The sequence below is a fragment of the Phyllostomus hastatus genome, unplaced genomic scaffold, assembly GCF_019186645.2.
Source record: "Phyllostomus hastatus isolate PE091 unplaced genomic scaffold, TTU_PhHast_1.1 phas_scaffold_501, whole genome shotgun sequence".
Lineage (NCBI taxonomy): Eukaryota > Metazoa > Chordata > Mammalia > Chiroptera > Phyllostomidae > Phyllostomus > Phyllostomus hastatus.
The window spans coordinates 54,088,092-54,103,586 of record NW_025334033.1 but is presented as its reverse complement, the minus strand read 5'-3'; the positions used below and the strand labels follow the sequence as shown (position 1 = coordinate 54,103,586).

General features: G+C 39.0%; 1 protein-coding gene across 20 annotated transcripts in view; it reads right to left on the bottom strand.

The window, feature by feature from the left end:
- The window catches only part of NRXN3 (neurexin 3), a 1,483,875-nt gene that overhangs the window by 913,676 nt on the left and 554,704 nt on the right, over positions 1-15,495 (bottom strand). For all 20 annotated transcript variants that reach the window (XR_006783762.1, XR_006783763.1, XM_045822497.1 and 17 more), the window contains one exon: positions 402-605. Coding sequence is in view for 18 of the 20 variants with exons in the window: in XM_045822497.1 (XP_045678453.1) it covers positions 402-605 (204 nt within the window). In the remaining 2 variants the exon portion in view is untranslated. The remainder of the gene's footprint in view (positions 1-401; positions 606-15,495) is intronic.

Below are 15,495 nucleotides of genomic sequence, written 5' to 3'. Positions count from 1 at the left end.
CCTATTCCTGCCCTCGGCTTTGACTGTTTTGAGTGGTGACCAAGGAGCTGGACTTGATGAGAATGTGATTGATCAAAAGATGGACCAAAGTAGCGTGTTTTACACAAAGCTAAACAGTTCCATAAAACCAAGAAAGGAAACTTAGAAAACAAATAATCTAGTAAAAGAAAAAACAAACAGAAAAAAAACACCACTGTCAGAAACCAGAAATTGACATCAAAACCTCATGCAGGAACAAGGAGAAGGTGTTTGTTGCTGTTGGATTTTATCCTTGGTCTATTAAACAAGAGGTGAGCAGCTAACTTTCAAGAAACAAACAAAGAATTCAATCAAACCAATGAAAATCAGAAAAGAAAGGGAAGACAAGCCCAAACAGTGGCAGAGGGTACTTCATACGATACCTAGGTTAACCATGAGCTTGACGCGTCCCCCATCCAGCTCCAAACGCAGGGTGTCGGCAGAGTCCCTGGAGGTGGTAGCGACGAGCAGCCCGTAAGCCCGCTGGGACATGAAGCGGAAGGACACATCCTCTGCCTCGGTGTGCATGACCATGGGCATGATGATCTTCATGTACATGCTGCCGTCGTAGCTCAGGATGGACGCCTCTGCAGAGAAGGACAAAGGAGACTATTAAGGTGAAGGGTGTCACTTTACCTTTGCTTCTAGTGTAAGCAGAGCAGGATTGAGGCGGCACCAAATCTGTAGACAGGTGACTTGAGTTTGCTAGACCTCCATTGCCACTTTTAAGAGACATGACCTTCAGAAGACCACTAAAACCCCAAGGTTTTATTTCCTCATTGGCAAAAGGTTACTATATTGCAATTTGCCCTACTATGCTCACAGATTTGTCATGAGTACCAAATGAAATAATGGATGTGAAGGTAATTTGCAAAAGCGCGAGTGCCCCCACAAACAGTAATAAGTGCATTTCTGTATGCTGTAGATAAAATGAAAGTTCATTAAACAAACTTAGAATCCTATAAGTACATTTAATGAGGACAAGAAGGAGAGCAGCAGTTTATAAGCACCACCGCAAACAAATAGATATTTGCCAGAGGACTTCTAGAAGGAGGAAAGAGCAGCAGCACAGCCTGGTCCCCGTCACATACCTACAGCCACGCACTGTAAGAATTTGCTCGGCCCATTCGAAGAAGATTGATAGAGTGAGAGTTACAACAAAAAAAGCTAATGACACCCTTCAGAGCCAGTCATTCTACTTTTATTCAAATAGCACTTCTACAGGAAGAAACAAACTCACTTTTGTTTGATCCCTTCTGCAGTCCAAGTACTTTGGTTATAAGCCCCTTCCTTGCCCCACTCCCCCAATGTGTTATCTCAGTCAGTGGTACAATGTGGATCTATTATTCCCACTTTCAAACAGAAAATCCAGGCTCTTCAAGGGGGATGTTATCATCCCCAACTCATACAGCCTGGATATTAACCCAAAAGATCCACTACCAAGTCCAGGACCTGTTTTGCAACAGCGTGTTGCTCAAAATGTGCATTTGTTTAGTCTTTCACTTAGCAAACATTTTTAGAGAACACAGGGAGAGAATGTCATTCACATTCCTAAGAAACCAATCTGTCACTGAGCTCAGTATCAGGAACTGAGTAGATCCTTATAAAATATGTGCTGTTGCCAAATAGTTGCTACCTACCTACACGTACTATGGAGAGTACACAGATGTAGCAGATAAGGCCCCTGTTCTAAAGAGAGACCTGGCCCCTGCAGGTATCTGTACTGGAATATAAAAATAGTTAAATTACACAGGAAAGATATATCGATAAAGGCAGTGGCACTCAAGAGACAGAGGCTGTGGCAGGTAGAGTCTGAGCTGGTCTTGGGAAATGGGTGGGGTTTGTTTTAAAGAAAGGATGGCATCAGATCTGATAGGTAGATAAAACATGAAAGAGAGGAGGATGCTCATATAATAACAAATTATTCAACTCAACAGAAGCATCCAGCTTGTTTTGATAAGTAGTTGGCAAAGATAATTTGAGATGGGAATAAAATCAAAGGACTTTGGCAGGCACTGGGAATTAAGTGAATGGTCTTAGATTATGAGCTACTCCAAGGTACTCATTTGTGATACTGTGTGCCAGGCACTCTTCCAGGTGTTGAGGACATGGCAGTGAATCAAAAAGATCAGCAGCTTCTGCCCTCATGCATACACGAAGTCAAAAGAGGAAGAGATCAGGCAGACCCCGGGGAAGGCTCTCACAATCGCCCGCATCATTGTCATACCCCACCCTACTGACATAATACACAAAAGTCCATGAAAAGCAAAATAAACGCGTTCATTCCTGGGAAGCAGCCATCACCTGGGTGATACCCATGATGTGTTAACAGCTGTATATTACAATCTGAAACCTCTACGGGATCACAAATAAAGGTGTCACAGTTGCAGGCATCATTACCATAAAAGACATGTGATTAAGTTCTTTTGTAGATGGGAAGCATAATCTAATTTTAACACATGCTCCAGATGTGAGGGGAAAAAAAAAACTGTTTTGTCTCCTGAAAGAGCAGAATCACAAAAAGATCAATAATGATAGCCAAAGTTATTGAGCACTTGCTATTTACTTGGTGCTGTCTAGGATGTTACATGCATTGAAAAGACATTAAATTGTCACATAGGCACCACAAAAAAGGCAATATTATTATTATATTTTATAGGTACCAGGTCACACAGCTAACCAATGGCAGAGCTGGGAGTCGAACACAGGCAGTCTGATTCTCTCTGCTGTATACTTAATCTGCCCGTCAAATTGTCAGAGAGCATGCTGGGAGCACACCCATGTTTCCTGAGAACCCACAGTCCATCTTTAATGCTTCATGGCAGAGTGTGGTGTTCTTGTGTATGCAAATATATATGTCTCTTTCTATGTGTGCGCACACACACACACATATTGATACCATTATATAAAGTTTTACATTATTTATGAACACATACAATTATATAAACACAGATAAAACATACATTTCTAAAATATATTATATATAAATATGCACAGCACTCTGTCTGTATAATTATGAGCACCACTAATCATAACTGGGTACTGTCTACTGTGCACATCCATGTACACTATATGGGCCCTCCTTTTAATGAGATATTAGGGTATTCATGGAGCCGTGAAATGATTAATTCTACACCTTGAACTTAAATATATTCCAAAAGTAATGGGCACTTGTATCCCTCTGGATATGCATAGTGCCAGAAGATGTGTATAAATGAATGCATCTTTACACCAGTGTTGGTAGTATCAGAGAATAAGTATCAGGTGAGTATGCAGTTAAACAGCTAATGGTACAAAATAAAGTGTGTCTCAATGTGTATCTCTGTTAGCATTTTCTATTATTAACCCGATAATTTTAAGGGGATGCAATGAGGCAGAAAATTTGATATAGGAATCAGCCAAAACAAAATCTGTTTCAGGATTCATATTAATTTGCTTAAAAGATTTCAAACACAAGGAGTACTACAAATAGAATACTTAATTTACGGGGGGAAATAACCTAAAAAGGAAAGCTATTCAATCTATAACCTATCAGGTTATTGAATATTGACAGACCATGTCATGGAATGCTTACACAATGGTTCTTACACAGTTCTCCTATTCTTTCTCTACTCTTTTATTACCCTTTTGTCTTAAGTGAGTATTTCCTTGTACACTATTTTAATTCCTTTAATGACTCTTAACCATATTTTTGAGCTACGTTCTTAGTGGTTACTCAAGGGCTTGCAACATACATCTTAATTTATCAAAATCTACTTCATACTTAGACTAACTTGATTCCACTAAGATACAGAGCCTTTACTCCTATATAGCTCTCTTCACTTCTTTCTTTTTTTGTTATTAATGTTATTCACATCATGTCTATATGTCACAAATAATACACTATTGTAATGTTCGCTTCATAAAAACCTGTGTCTTCTTCACAACTGATCAGGAGAGCTAAAGTATATTTATAAAGTTTTTTTAATGAAGCTTATTATGTAGCATCTTTGTCTCTCTTCATTTCCTCCTGTGGATTCGAGTTACCATCTGGTGTCATTTCTTTTCTCCAACATAGCTTCTTCAATCCTTTGCATTTTATTGTCAAATATATTACAATTCTGTTACAGCTCAACAATATAATTTTATAGATAGTTTTATGAAATTTTAAAAATCTTTTAAGAAAAAAAGAAATGCATAATTACATTGCCTTTTATCATTACCTACATAATTTCCTTAACTGAAGCTCTTCATATTTTCACATAGATTTAAATTACTGTCTGTTTTCACTTCCTTTCCGCTTGAAGAACTTTGTTTAGTAGTTCTTATAAGGCAGGTATACTAGCAATGAATTCTCTGTTTTTGTTTACCTGAGGATGCCTTTTTGCTTACCGTCACTTTTGAAAGATAGCTCTGTTGGATGTAGGATTCTTGGTTGACAGTTATATTTCTTTCAGCACTTTGAATGTTGTGCTTCTGCTGGTGCCCTCCATAGTTTCTGCAGACACATCAGCTGTTAATCTTCTTGTGGTGCCCTTGTACAGATGAGTCACTTTTCTGTTGATACTTGCAAAAATTTCTCATTCTCTTTGGCTTTCACCATTTTTATTATAAAGGGTCCAGATGTGAATCTCCTTGTATTTATCCTGCTTAGAATTCAATGAGCTTCTTTGATGTGTAGATTAGTGTTTTTCATCAAATTTGGCAAATATTCAGTCATCGGTTTCTAAAATATTTTTTCTGTCCCTTCCTCTCCTTTCTTTCCAGTACTCCTATCATACATATGTTGGTATACTTAATGGTTCTTCACATTTCTCTAGCATGCTGTTCATTTATCTTCATTCATTTTACTTTCTTCTATTCAGATCATGTAATTTCTATTGATCTATCTTCAAGTTTGCAGATGTTCACTTTTTCCAACTCAAATATACATATTTTTTTCTCCAAATAAAAATTTTAAATTTGAAAAGTTGAAATGTAAATATAAATTTATATCTATCTGTGTCTTGGTGGGTGTGTATATTTATATTTATAAGTCTCTTTATTAACACAGGGTATGTCTGGAGAAAGTCCAATGATTATTAATATAACAAGAATTGTTTGTGTGACATTGATATAACCTGGCAGCCAAGGAGAGTGGACTGGAACATGCCTGAATGAACAGTGACCACTTCACTATATTAGTCAGTGGGGATGGTAGAGGCCATTGAGTGAGCATGTGTACTGTGTGGCCATTGCATTCAAAATGACCAAATGAAGAGAGTAATGAACTGCATCAAATTTTGTGTTAAGCTCGAACATTCTTCCATGGAAACTATTCAGATGATTCAGGAGGGTGTAGCTACGGGCAACAGGTGATTGGCAGCTTCATCATGACCATGTTCCCACTCATGCATCACATCTCATGAACAATTCTTTGGCAAAACATCAAATCACCCAGGTGACTTAATCCCCCTACAGCCTAGATTTGGTGTCCTGTGACTTCTGGCTTTTCCCCAAACTAAAATCACCCTTGAAAGTGAAGACTTCAGATCATCAGCGAGAGTTGGGAAAATATGATGTGGCAGGTGATGGTATTGGGAGAATTGTGTGAGGTCCCAAAGTGCCTATTTTGAAAGGGACTGAGACATCATTGTCCTATGTACAATGTTTCTTGTATCTTCTTTTTCAAATTGTTATTCTATTACAGTTATCCCAATTTTTTCCCCTTTGCCCTACTCCACCCACCCCAACCATGCGTCCACAGTCAGTTCTCACACCATGTCCATGGGTCATTCATACATGTTCTTTATCTAGTCCCTTCCCCTTCTTTCTATCATTATTCTCCTCACCCCTCCCCTCTGGTCACTTTCAGTCTGTTCCATGTCTCCATGCCTGTGGTTCTATTTTGTTTGTTAGTTTATTTTGTTCATGAGATTCCTCTTGTAAGTGAGGTCATATGGTATCTCTCTTTCACTGCCTGTCTCATTTCACTTAGCATAATGCTGTCCAGTCCCATCCATGCTGTCACAAATGGTAGGAGTTCCTTCTTTCTTTCTGCAGCATAGAATTCCATTGTGTAAATGTACCATAGTTTTTTGATTCACTCATTTACTGATGGGAACTTAGGCTGTTTCTAGCACTTGGCTATTGTAAATAGTGCCACTATGAACATAGGGGTGCATAAGTTCTTTTGAATTAGTGATTTGGTATTGTTAGGGTATATTCCCAGCAGTGGAATCACTGGGTCAAAAGGCAGTTTTTTAGTTTTTTAAGGAAATTCCATACTGTTTTCCACAGTGGCTGCACCAGTCTGTATTCCCACCAACAGTGCAGTTCCCTTTTCTTCACATCCTCTCCAGCACTTGTTGTTTGTTGATTTATAAATGATGACCATTCTGACAGGTGTGAAATGATATCTCATTGTGGTTTTAATTTGCATCTCTCTGATGGCTAGTGATGTTGACCATCTTTTCATATCTCTATGGGCTGTTTGTATGTCCTCCTTGGAGAAGTGTCTATTCAGGTCCTTTGCCCATTTTTAAATTGGATGGTTTGTCTTATTGGTATCAAGTCACATGAATTCTTTACAGATTTTGGAGATTAAACCCTTGTCCAATGTATCATTGGCAAAAATGTTCTCCCATAAAGTTGGTTCCCTTTTCATTTTGATGATGGCTTATTTAGCCATGCAGAAGCTTTTTAATTTGATGTAGTCCCATTTGTTTACTTTCCCTTTATTTCACTTGCCCTAGGACATATGTTGGCAAAAATATTGCTATGCAGAATATCCAAAATTTTACTGCTTATGTTTTCCTCTAGGAATTTTATGGTGTCATGACTTATATTTAAGTATACCATATGCCAGAATAAACTCAAAATGGATAAAAGACTTAAATATACTATGTATCTTGTATCTTCTTCAGTAAATATCTCAATTTTTCATATTGTATGGCTAGATTCATTCTGGACAAACCTCCATATTCTCTATTTGATGAGTCATTATTATTTTAATTTAATTCTTTCAGCAAAGTTTCCTTTATCCTTTTAACATTTACAACAATTTTTGTGTAGTTTTTGTCTGTTAAGTCTAACATCTGAACTTCCTCAAAGGCAGTTTCTATTGCTGTATTTATTTCTGTAAGTGGGTCACATTTTCTTGTTTCTTTGCAAGTCTCACACTTGGCTGAAAACTGGACATTAGATAACAGATTTGCAGCAAGTCTGAATACCACTCCTTCCCCAACCACTACCACCAGAAACTGAAATCAGTCACATGAGTGCTGCATTCCTATGCAACTGGCCCCCAATAAAATTCCCAGACTCCAGGTGTAGCAAGCTTCTCTGGTTGGCAAAACTTTGCCTGTGCTGTCACACGTTACTGCTGGAGAAATTAAGTACATCATCTTGAACTTAACTGGGAGAGGATTCTTGTAATCTTGTGCCTGCTCCCTGGCAGACTTCAGGGCATGTGCCTTTCCCTTTGCTGATTTTACCCCATAACTTTTGCTGTAATGAGCCATAACCATGAATATAAGAGCTTCCTAGTTCTGTGAGTCCTTCCAGAGAACTACCCAGAGGGAGGGCAGTTCTAGAGATCTTTGACACAGGTATACGTTGTTCTATATTTATAACATGTACAATACCCATGTTTGTTGTACGTTTAAATGTGGTCATTGTTCTCACCAAGTCTTTTATCAGTTTCTCCATTTCTGAGCATTTTTTTATCTTTTAAATGCTTGGATTTTATAATAATACCTTTGTGGAAAAAAACCTTACTAGTGTTATATTACTAAAATTTGTTTATGATTGTGAATATCTGTGATCTTTATATTTGAATTATGTTATGGTTTCATACCATTCTTGAGTCACACTTTTTTCATGCAGAATTTTACAGACATCGCTTTATTATACTTGAGGTTATATAAAGCCAGTATTCTCTCATAGGTGATATATATACATAGTTTACTCAACACTCAGATATGTATTGATTGTGTCATTGAATTCCAAGGCATAAAATAGTATTCCTCAGGCATGTAGATATGGTGAACTATGGGAAGAAAATGAGGAGATGAAAAGTTCAGTCAAGATTGTATAAGACCTTCCTTTAGCTACCATGACTATGTTCTCATTTCTGAAGCTTTGCTTAATGTCCTGTATCAGAAGTCACCCCACCTAATTAGAGAGTACATCACAAGGCAATGGAGGGAGATACATTAAAACGTCTGATCCATTTAGCCCTGATAAGCTCTCTTTTGATTGTCAGTCCTATTGTCAGTTTCTGTTACATGACTCTCCCTCCGTAGCTATTTCAGTACTTTTTATTCAAAGGTGGGACCAGAGAAAAACACCTACTCAGTCTATTTATTTTCCTCTATAAAAGTATTAGGAATAGCCCTGGCTGGTGTGGCTTAGTTGGCTGGGCATTATCCTGCAAAGGAAAAGATCACTGGTTCAATTCTCAGTCAGGGCACACGTCTGGGTGTAGGTTCAATCCACAGTCAGGGCGTGTTCAAGAAGCAACCAATAAACGTGTCTCCCTCACATCAATGTTTCTCTCCCTCCCTTTCTCCCTCTTTACCCTCCTCACTAAATATAAATTAAAAATATTTTTTAAAGTATTAGGAATAATTCTCAGTATTTTTGTCAACTACACAGTGCTATACCCAAAGAGCAGAGACAGAGTTGGCAGCCTGATCATGCTTGCCCATTCATCTTGGCTTGGCTTCAGCATCATGTGTCTTGCCCCTGCTTTTAGAGATTTATGATACTGGGTTGTGCCTCTTTCCCTTCTCCAGGCTAATGATTACTTGGCTGTTACACTTTTTTTTGTTTAACTTGAAAAATGAAGTTTCTGGCAGGCAACTTTTACCTATTCTACCTATAATCTCCCCACTGCTTATCATATCAAATTATTATATCTAACACACACGCAAAAAAAAAAACAGAAAATAATCAAATATAAGAGTTCTTTAATCATATGATGAGCATATGCCATGTTAGATGTGACAGCCCCCTAACCAAGAACAGAAGTGAAAACTGAGCATGGACTGTAGGAAATGAATGGCACAGAGGCTCTTCTTGCCTACACCACTAGGAAGTGACATTATGTACATCTTAGCCTTAAGAAGAAAGCCAGATTGGTAGAAGACAATAGAAAAGGGGTAAAACAAAAGTACTATGCAGCACAGTTGATGTGATATTGCTAACAAATGCAAAGGATCCATTGACACCAATATAGTACTATAAGCAATTAGCAATGTGCTGTTTTTTTTCCTTGTTATTTACTTGTTGTTGTTCAAATATAGTTGTCTCCACTTTCCCACCACCACTCCCCCCTACCCCACACATCCCCACCTCCCACCCTTGATCCTACCCCCTCTTTGGCTTTGTCCATGTGTCCTTTAAACATGTTCTTTGACAACCCTACCCCCTTTTCCCCCCCATATTCCCCTCCTCCCTCCCCTCTGGTTACTATCTGTTTGTTCTTTATTTCAATGTCTCTCATTATATTTTGCTTGCAATGTGCTGTAATGCAGTAGATTGTGCTAGTTCTGATTCTACACTGAGTATACAAAGTACACCTCCTGGCATTATACTCCCGTCAGCCGCTGAGCCATCTCCTATGGAGAGAAGATCCTCTCACATCCAAACTTGTAAGCAAAGTATCTTTAAATAGTCACTTCTCTCACCCTCTACTCCTTTTTGTACCTTCGAGACATCCTCCTGCTCACTCAAGCAGCTATTGGCCTCACACACTCCTTAAGTGTGTTTGATTCTGACAAAGCTTCCAAAATACACAGATTGCTTCCTCTCCCAAACTGGGCCGATCTGAAACAGTGTGCAAATCTATGTAGGAATGCCTGCCAGGTTCTAAGTCTGTATTTGCAGCAGCAGGAGCAACATAAATTTCTAGTTCCAAACAGACCCAACAGTAGCCAACAGCCTCAGGAAATCAACAAAATTGATGGGAGGTGATGTCCTCCTTCCTGCAGACAAGGCTGAGAAATAACGTTTCACATTCTCAACAGAGTGCTGCCATTATATACAGTCATACTGGCTTTTTATCCCCCTAGAACTAGACCACTCTAAAGCCACAATGAAATGTTTTATTGACATTTCTCATTTTAAGGAAAGGAGGTATGTATTTTTATATACTTCTTAGGAAGGAAGGAAGGAAGGAAGGAAGGAAGGAAGGAAGGAAGGAAGGAAGGGAGAGAGAAAGAAGAAAGAAAGAAAGAAAGAAAGAAAGAAAGAAAGAAAGAAAGAAAGAAAGAAAGAAAGAAAGAAGAAAGAAAGAAAGCAAGCAAGCCCTGGCCAGGTGGCTTAGTTGGTTGTAGCATCCTCCCATACATCAAAAGGTTCAATTCCTTGTCAGGGTGCATATGGGAAGCAACCAATCAATGTTTATCTCTCATATCGATGTTGTTCACTCTCTCTCTCTCTCTCTCCCCCTTCCTCTCTCTCTAAAAGCAATAAACATATCCTTAGGTGAGGATCTGGGAAAAAGGAAAGGGGACAAAAAGAATAAGAAACAAACAAACCAAAGATACAGAAACCCTGATTTACATAATATATAATTTTATGAAATTTCAAAAAATAACATTCATAAAGAACATTGATTTATTCCTGAGAATTTCTCTGCCTCTTTAAGTCAATTCAAGAACGTTGAGCCCTGACTGGTGTGGCTCAGTGGATTGAGCATCGGCCTGTGAACCAAAAGGTCGCTGGTTCAAATCTAAGTCAGGGAACATGCCTAGGTTCCAGGTCAGGTCCCCAGTAGGGGGCGCTTGAGAGGCAACCACACATTGATGTTTCTCTTCCTCTCCTTCTTCCTCCCTTCCCCTCTCTCTAAAAATAAATGAATAAAATATTTTTAAAATAAAAAATTTTATCCCAGATTCGATTCCCAGCAAGGGTACATGACTAGGTTGCAGGCCATAACCCCCAGCAACCGCACATTGATGTTTCTCTCTCTCTCTCTCTCCCTCCCTTCCCTCCCTAAAAATAAATAAATAAAATCTTTAAAAAAAAAATAAAATAAAATAAAATAAAAAATTTTAAAGAAAAAAAGCTGAGAGTTCAGAGCTGTACTTACACATGGGTAAGCCTCTCATTCAGAATCATTGTTCAGTGTGCTTGCTGTCACTTAAGTATATGCACTTGGAGTTAGAAGATATGATGGAATCTTAGATCTGCAAGTTATTTAACTGTGAAACATTCTTGGACCTCAGTTTCCCCTTTTAATAGCTTGTGCAATAATAACACTAAATCAGGTACCATACTAATAGGAAATAGATGCCCCACTCAAATTGTGCCATTTGATGAAGTTTTAATAAAGGTTATGTTTACAAAGGCATAGGTAGGGGATAGTGAACCCTTGAGGGGTATTGTAGGATACAGAACTATTAAGAGAAGACATTACTAGCCCTAATGGAGCAAGGAGAAGGTCAATTGCCAGAATCATGAGAAAGACAAAAAGAAAGAGAGTACTATAAGCTCCTGACAAGAACTGTCTGTGACCTTAAGTCAAAGGACACAGCCAATGGCAGACAAATACACAATAGCGCACCCAAATAAACTGAAATTATCTACTGGAAGGTAGGCCCTTTGTAGTGCAGGCTTCTCCTGCTAGGTTAATGTTCTAGGAACATCTGTATCAGTGTACCAGTTGGCGTTGTTGTGAGAGGCAGCATTTGGCTTCAGTGAATTTTTTTTAGGACTCTTTTAAGGCATTGGCCCATTTCATGATGGATGATTTATAAGCACACCTGCCCACACTGTGATGAGTGTTCAGCAGTTTTTGACAAAAAAACCACATGATCCCTATGGCCCACCCCCCCCACCCCGTTCACCTGATCTCTCCCCAAGCAACTTTCATTGTTTCTCCAGATGAAAAAAGTCCTTCAAAGGGAAATCTTTTGCCAATATGGAAGAGGTGAAATGAAAGATGGCAGAAGCACTAAAAGGCATCACAATCGACGAATCGGCCCACAATGTACCAGGTCACCAAATATCAGCAGCATGCATGTCTTTACAAGACACTGCACCATTCTTTCAACATGAACCAAAGTCCATTATTTTCTAGGAGTAGAAAATAAATTTCTAGAAAAGTCAAACCAAACAAGACATGTTCAAAAGTCTGATTAACTCATTAAAGCAGAATTAGTCTCTTGTCACTTTATAAGGGAAAAAATAGCAAAATAGCATGGAAGTTATGAGATTACTACCTCTGAATTGCATAGAAACTTAGAATGAGAAATGTAAAGTTTACCTTCTCTCAAACCTTTTTTCCATAACTGAGGAAACTGAGTTAATATTTAAAAGCCTTGATTTTTTTCTTATGGAGATATTAAAAACCTTCCTTTTTTTTTTCCTATTTGGGATCCTGCTTCCAAAATCAAATTGTACCAAAACAGCAATGTTCTGAAACAGATGACTCAAAAGACCCCCACACACAAACATACTATAAGTACCTAAAGATTTATTGAGACACTTGGTTCGAAATGTTGTTGATACATATATATGTTACATACAGGGGTAGGCAAACGTAGGTTTACTGTTGTGGTACGTGAAACACAGAGTTTATTCTTGTATTATTATTATTGCACTATGTATTATTTGTCTTATTATTGTTATTATTCCATGTCCTCATTTATGATTTTTAGCTAATGATGGCTGGTAATATAACTTACTTCTGCCCACCCATGTATGTAAGACATATAATACATGTGTATGTGTATATGTGTATTTTTTTCCAACACCACTTATAAGCAAAGTTAGCTATAGAATGAAATACAAAAAAACTGTGAGTACCAGAATTGCATTCGATCCTCACAGGACAGGAATTAAAGGATATCTCTTTTAGTGGACCTAAGAGCAAAAAGATAATTAATGAATAGAGGGAAATCTCACAAGTCTACATTTGTGCACAGTAGAATCTAGAATGACCAGGTTAAAAAACATGTGATTAGAATGAATGTTGGATCCTACACAATGTCTCAACTTGACACATTAGTTCATCAACCTGCTGGCCAACTCTCAGTAGAACATGCTCTTCTTGGGAGACTACATCATTTGCGGTGTCCACTTCCAAAGCATTAGGACAGATTTACGATGCCAATAGTTGGGCTTATTTATTCAACACATGGTGTTTTAGTATCTATTATGTTCCCAGGCACTGGTCTTGGGATCTAGAAATGGAAAAAAAAAGTTCCTACCTTGTAGATCTTTAATTTTTGCTATAGTCACCTGGGGTCATTTCTGGCTAGAAGTAATCTTGTTAGCCTAATGACATAAATGGCAAATAGCTATTGTAATTCACAGACAGAAAATATAGTCAACAAAAAGATAATCATTGACTGAATATACATAGGTGACCTATCTCAGATTTTTCCCCTTGTCAGGCCTCCTATCAATATTATTTTATGAAAACTTTATCTAGAAGAGTAAGACATCAGATAATTTTATCAAGATATAACCCACAGCTGTGGAGTACACAACAATTATGTCTCAATTCCCAAAAGATGGAGATGTACGCTGCAGCTACCACTCCATAAGGTGACAAACAGGATCCTGGGGTAGCTATTAAGCAAAGCCTAATGTTGTGCCTTGCTTGCCAAACACACACAAAGAAGTTGTAAGAGTCTGGCAGATGACAAGGATGCATCATACACAAGCTGCTACTGCAGCAACAATGGAGAACACAGCTAAAATTAAGCTATAAACACGTCTTCTTGTCAGGGCCCCATTCCCCTGCAAACACAAAGTTGTTTTACAGGGCTGGCGCAGTGTATTGGAAATTATATTACCAGTCCACAGCTGATGAGTTTATAAGACTGCAGACAACAAGCTATCTGGCTCCATCCCCACGCTCAGCTTGCCAAAGCTGCACGTGAGGCACACCAACCAGTCTGAGACATATTGCTCAGACTTAGAAATAAGGGGGCCAAGAATAGCCATGGAGCAGCAGAAGAATACGTGGTACATGGCATTAATTTGTCTCTCAACCTTTCCTCTTGGAGCTTCCTTATGACTGAACAGCAACCCTGAGTCAACACGTAATTCTAACATCAACCACAAGCCCATCAAGGGTGCGTCTGGTGAATGCGGGGGAGAGTTTCTAGTGAAAATAAAAGTCCCCTCATCTTATTGTACCACCCTGCAAGTGCTTCTGGTTTACTGTGTATTTCTCTAGCTATCAGAACATGTCTCTATCTGTTTTCAGAGTATTTTTTCCTTTTAATTTTGTCTTATTTTCCTGTTGTAGTTGGGCTAGAAACAAATCAAACCATGTCATTTTAAGTCGAGTACCTTGAATGGCACGAGTCCCCACTACTTAGCATTGAATTATAAATCTTTTTTTTTAATCTTCACCAGAGGGTGTATTTCGGGGGGGGGGGTGGGTATTGATTGTTTTGAGAGAGAAAGGAAAGTGGAAGAGAGAGAGAGATAAGCATAAATGTGAGAAACATCAGTTGCTTCCCATAAGCATCCTAATCGGGATCGAACCCACAACCTACCTGTGTGCCCTGACTGGTGATCAAACCCACAACCTTTTGGTTGTACGGGACAGTGCTCCAAACAACTGAGCCACCTGGCCCGGGATGAATTCTAAATCTTCAATAATCTGGCCTCCAGTCATACTAGTCACCTGTCCCCACTGTTCTCCTTCACTTTTGCCATAGAATACACTATTGGCTCTGGGAATATCCCCCGCCCCATATGACTTTGCCCTGTTGTCCCTTTGTATGGAGCGTTCTACGCTTCCCTTACACTTACTTACACTTACCTAGCTGGCAAATCTTGGCCTATCTACCAAGAGTAAGGGAGGCTTATTGGCTCTGCCTTCAAAACTGAGTGAATCTGGCACTTCTCTCCTTTTCCATGGCTGCTCCCTTAGCTAAAACCCCATCCTGTCTTCTAGCTAGACTTCTAATTATTCCCCCAATTTCATTCTTTTCTCTCAAGTCTACTCTCCACGCGGCAGTCAGAGTGTTCACTTTCTTCCCCCGTGGCACCTGCCCATGCCTTCCTAGTAAACTTGGAATATATTTATACTCCTTGCCTGACTTATAAAGTCCTACCTGATTTGTTTCCTCTTTACAGGGTGCTCATAGGTCCAGGTGTGGCCCAGACACTTCCATTTCACTGCTATTGTCCTGCTGTAATTAGTAATAGCATCACCTTTCACTCTGAAGTGTGCTTGCCAATTTGAACTTAGAGCCGCATGGTCACCCTACTTTTATAGCTTGCCTCTACTATTCTCCCCTTGTCCATTACAGCCCAGCATGCCGGCATTCTTTTATTTCTTTGAATACGAACATGCCAATTTGTTCTTCTCTTCAGGCACTCAGCCGACCTGTTCTTCGGCATGGAATTACCTGCTCCCTGATCATTTTGCATGGCAGGTTCCTCTCGTTCAGTCCCTGTCTCAAATAGTTCTGATTATCAATTCAGAAAAGTATTCCCCAGTCACCGTAACTGCCCCTCTCCCCAGCCATATTCTATCACGTCAGC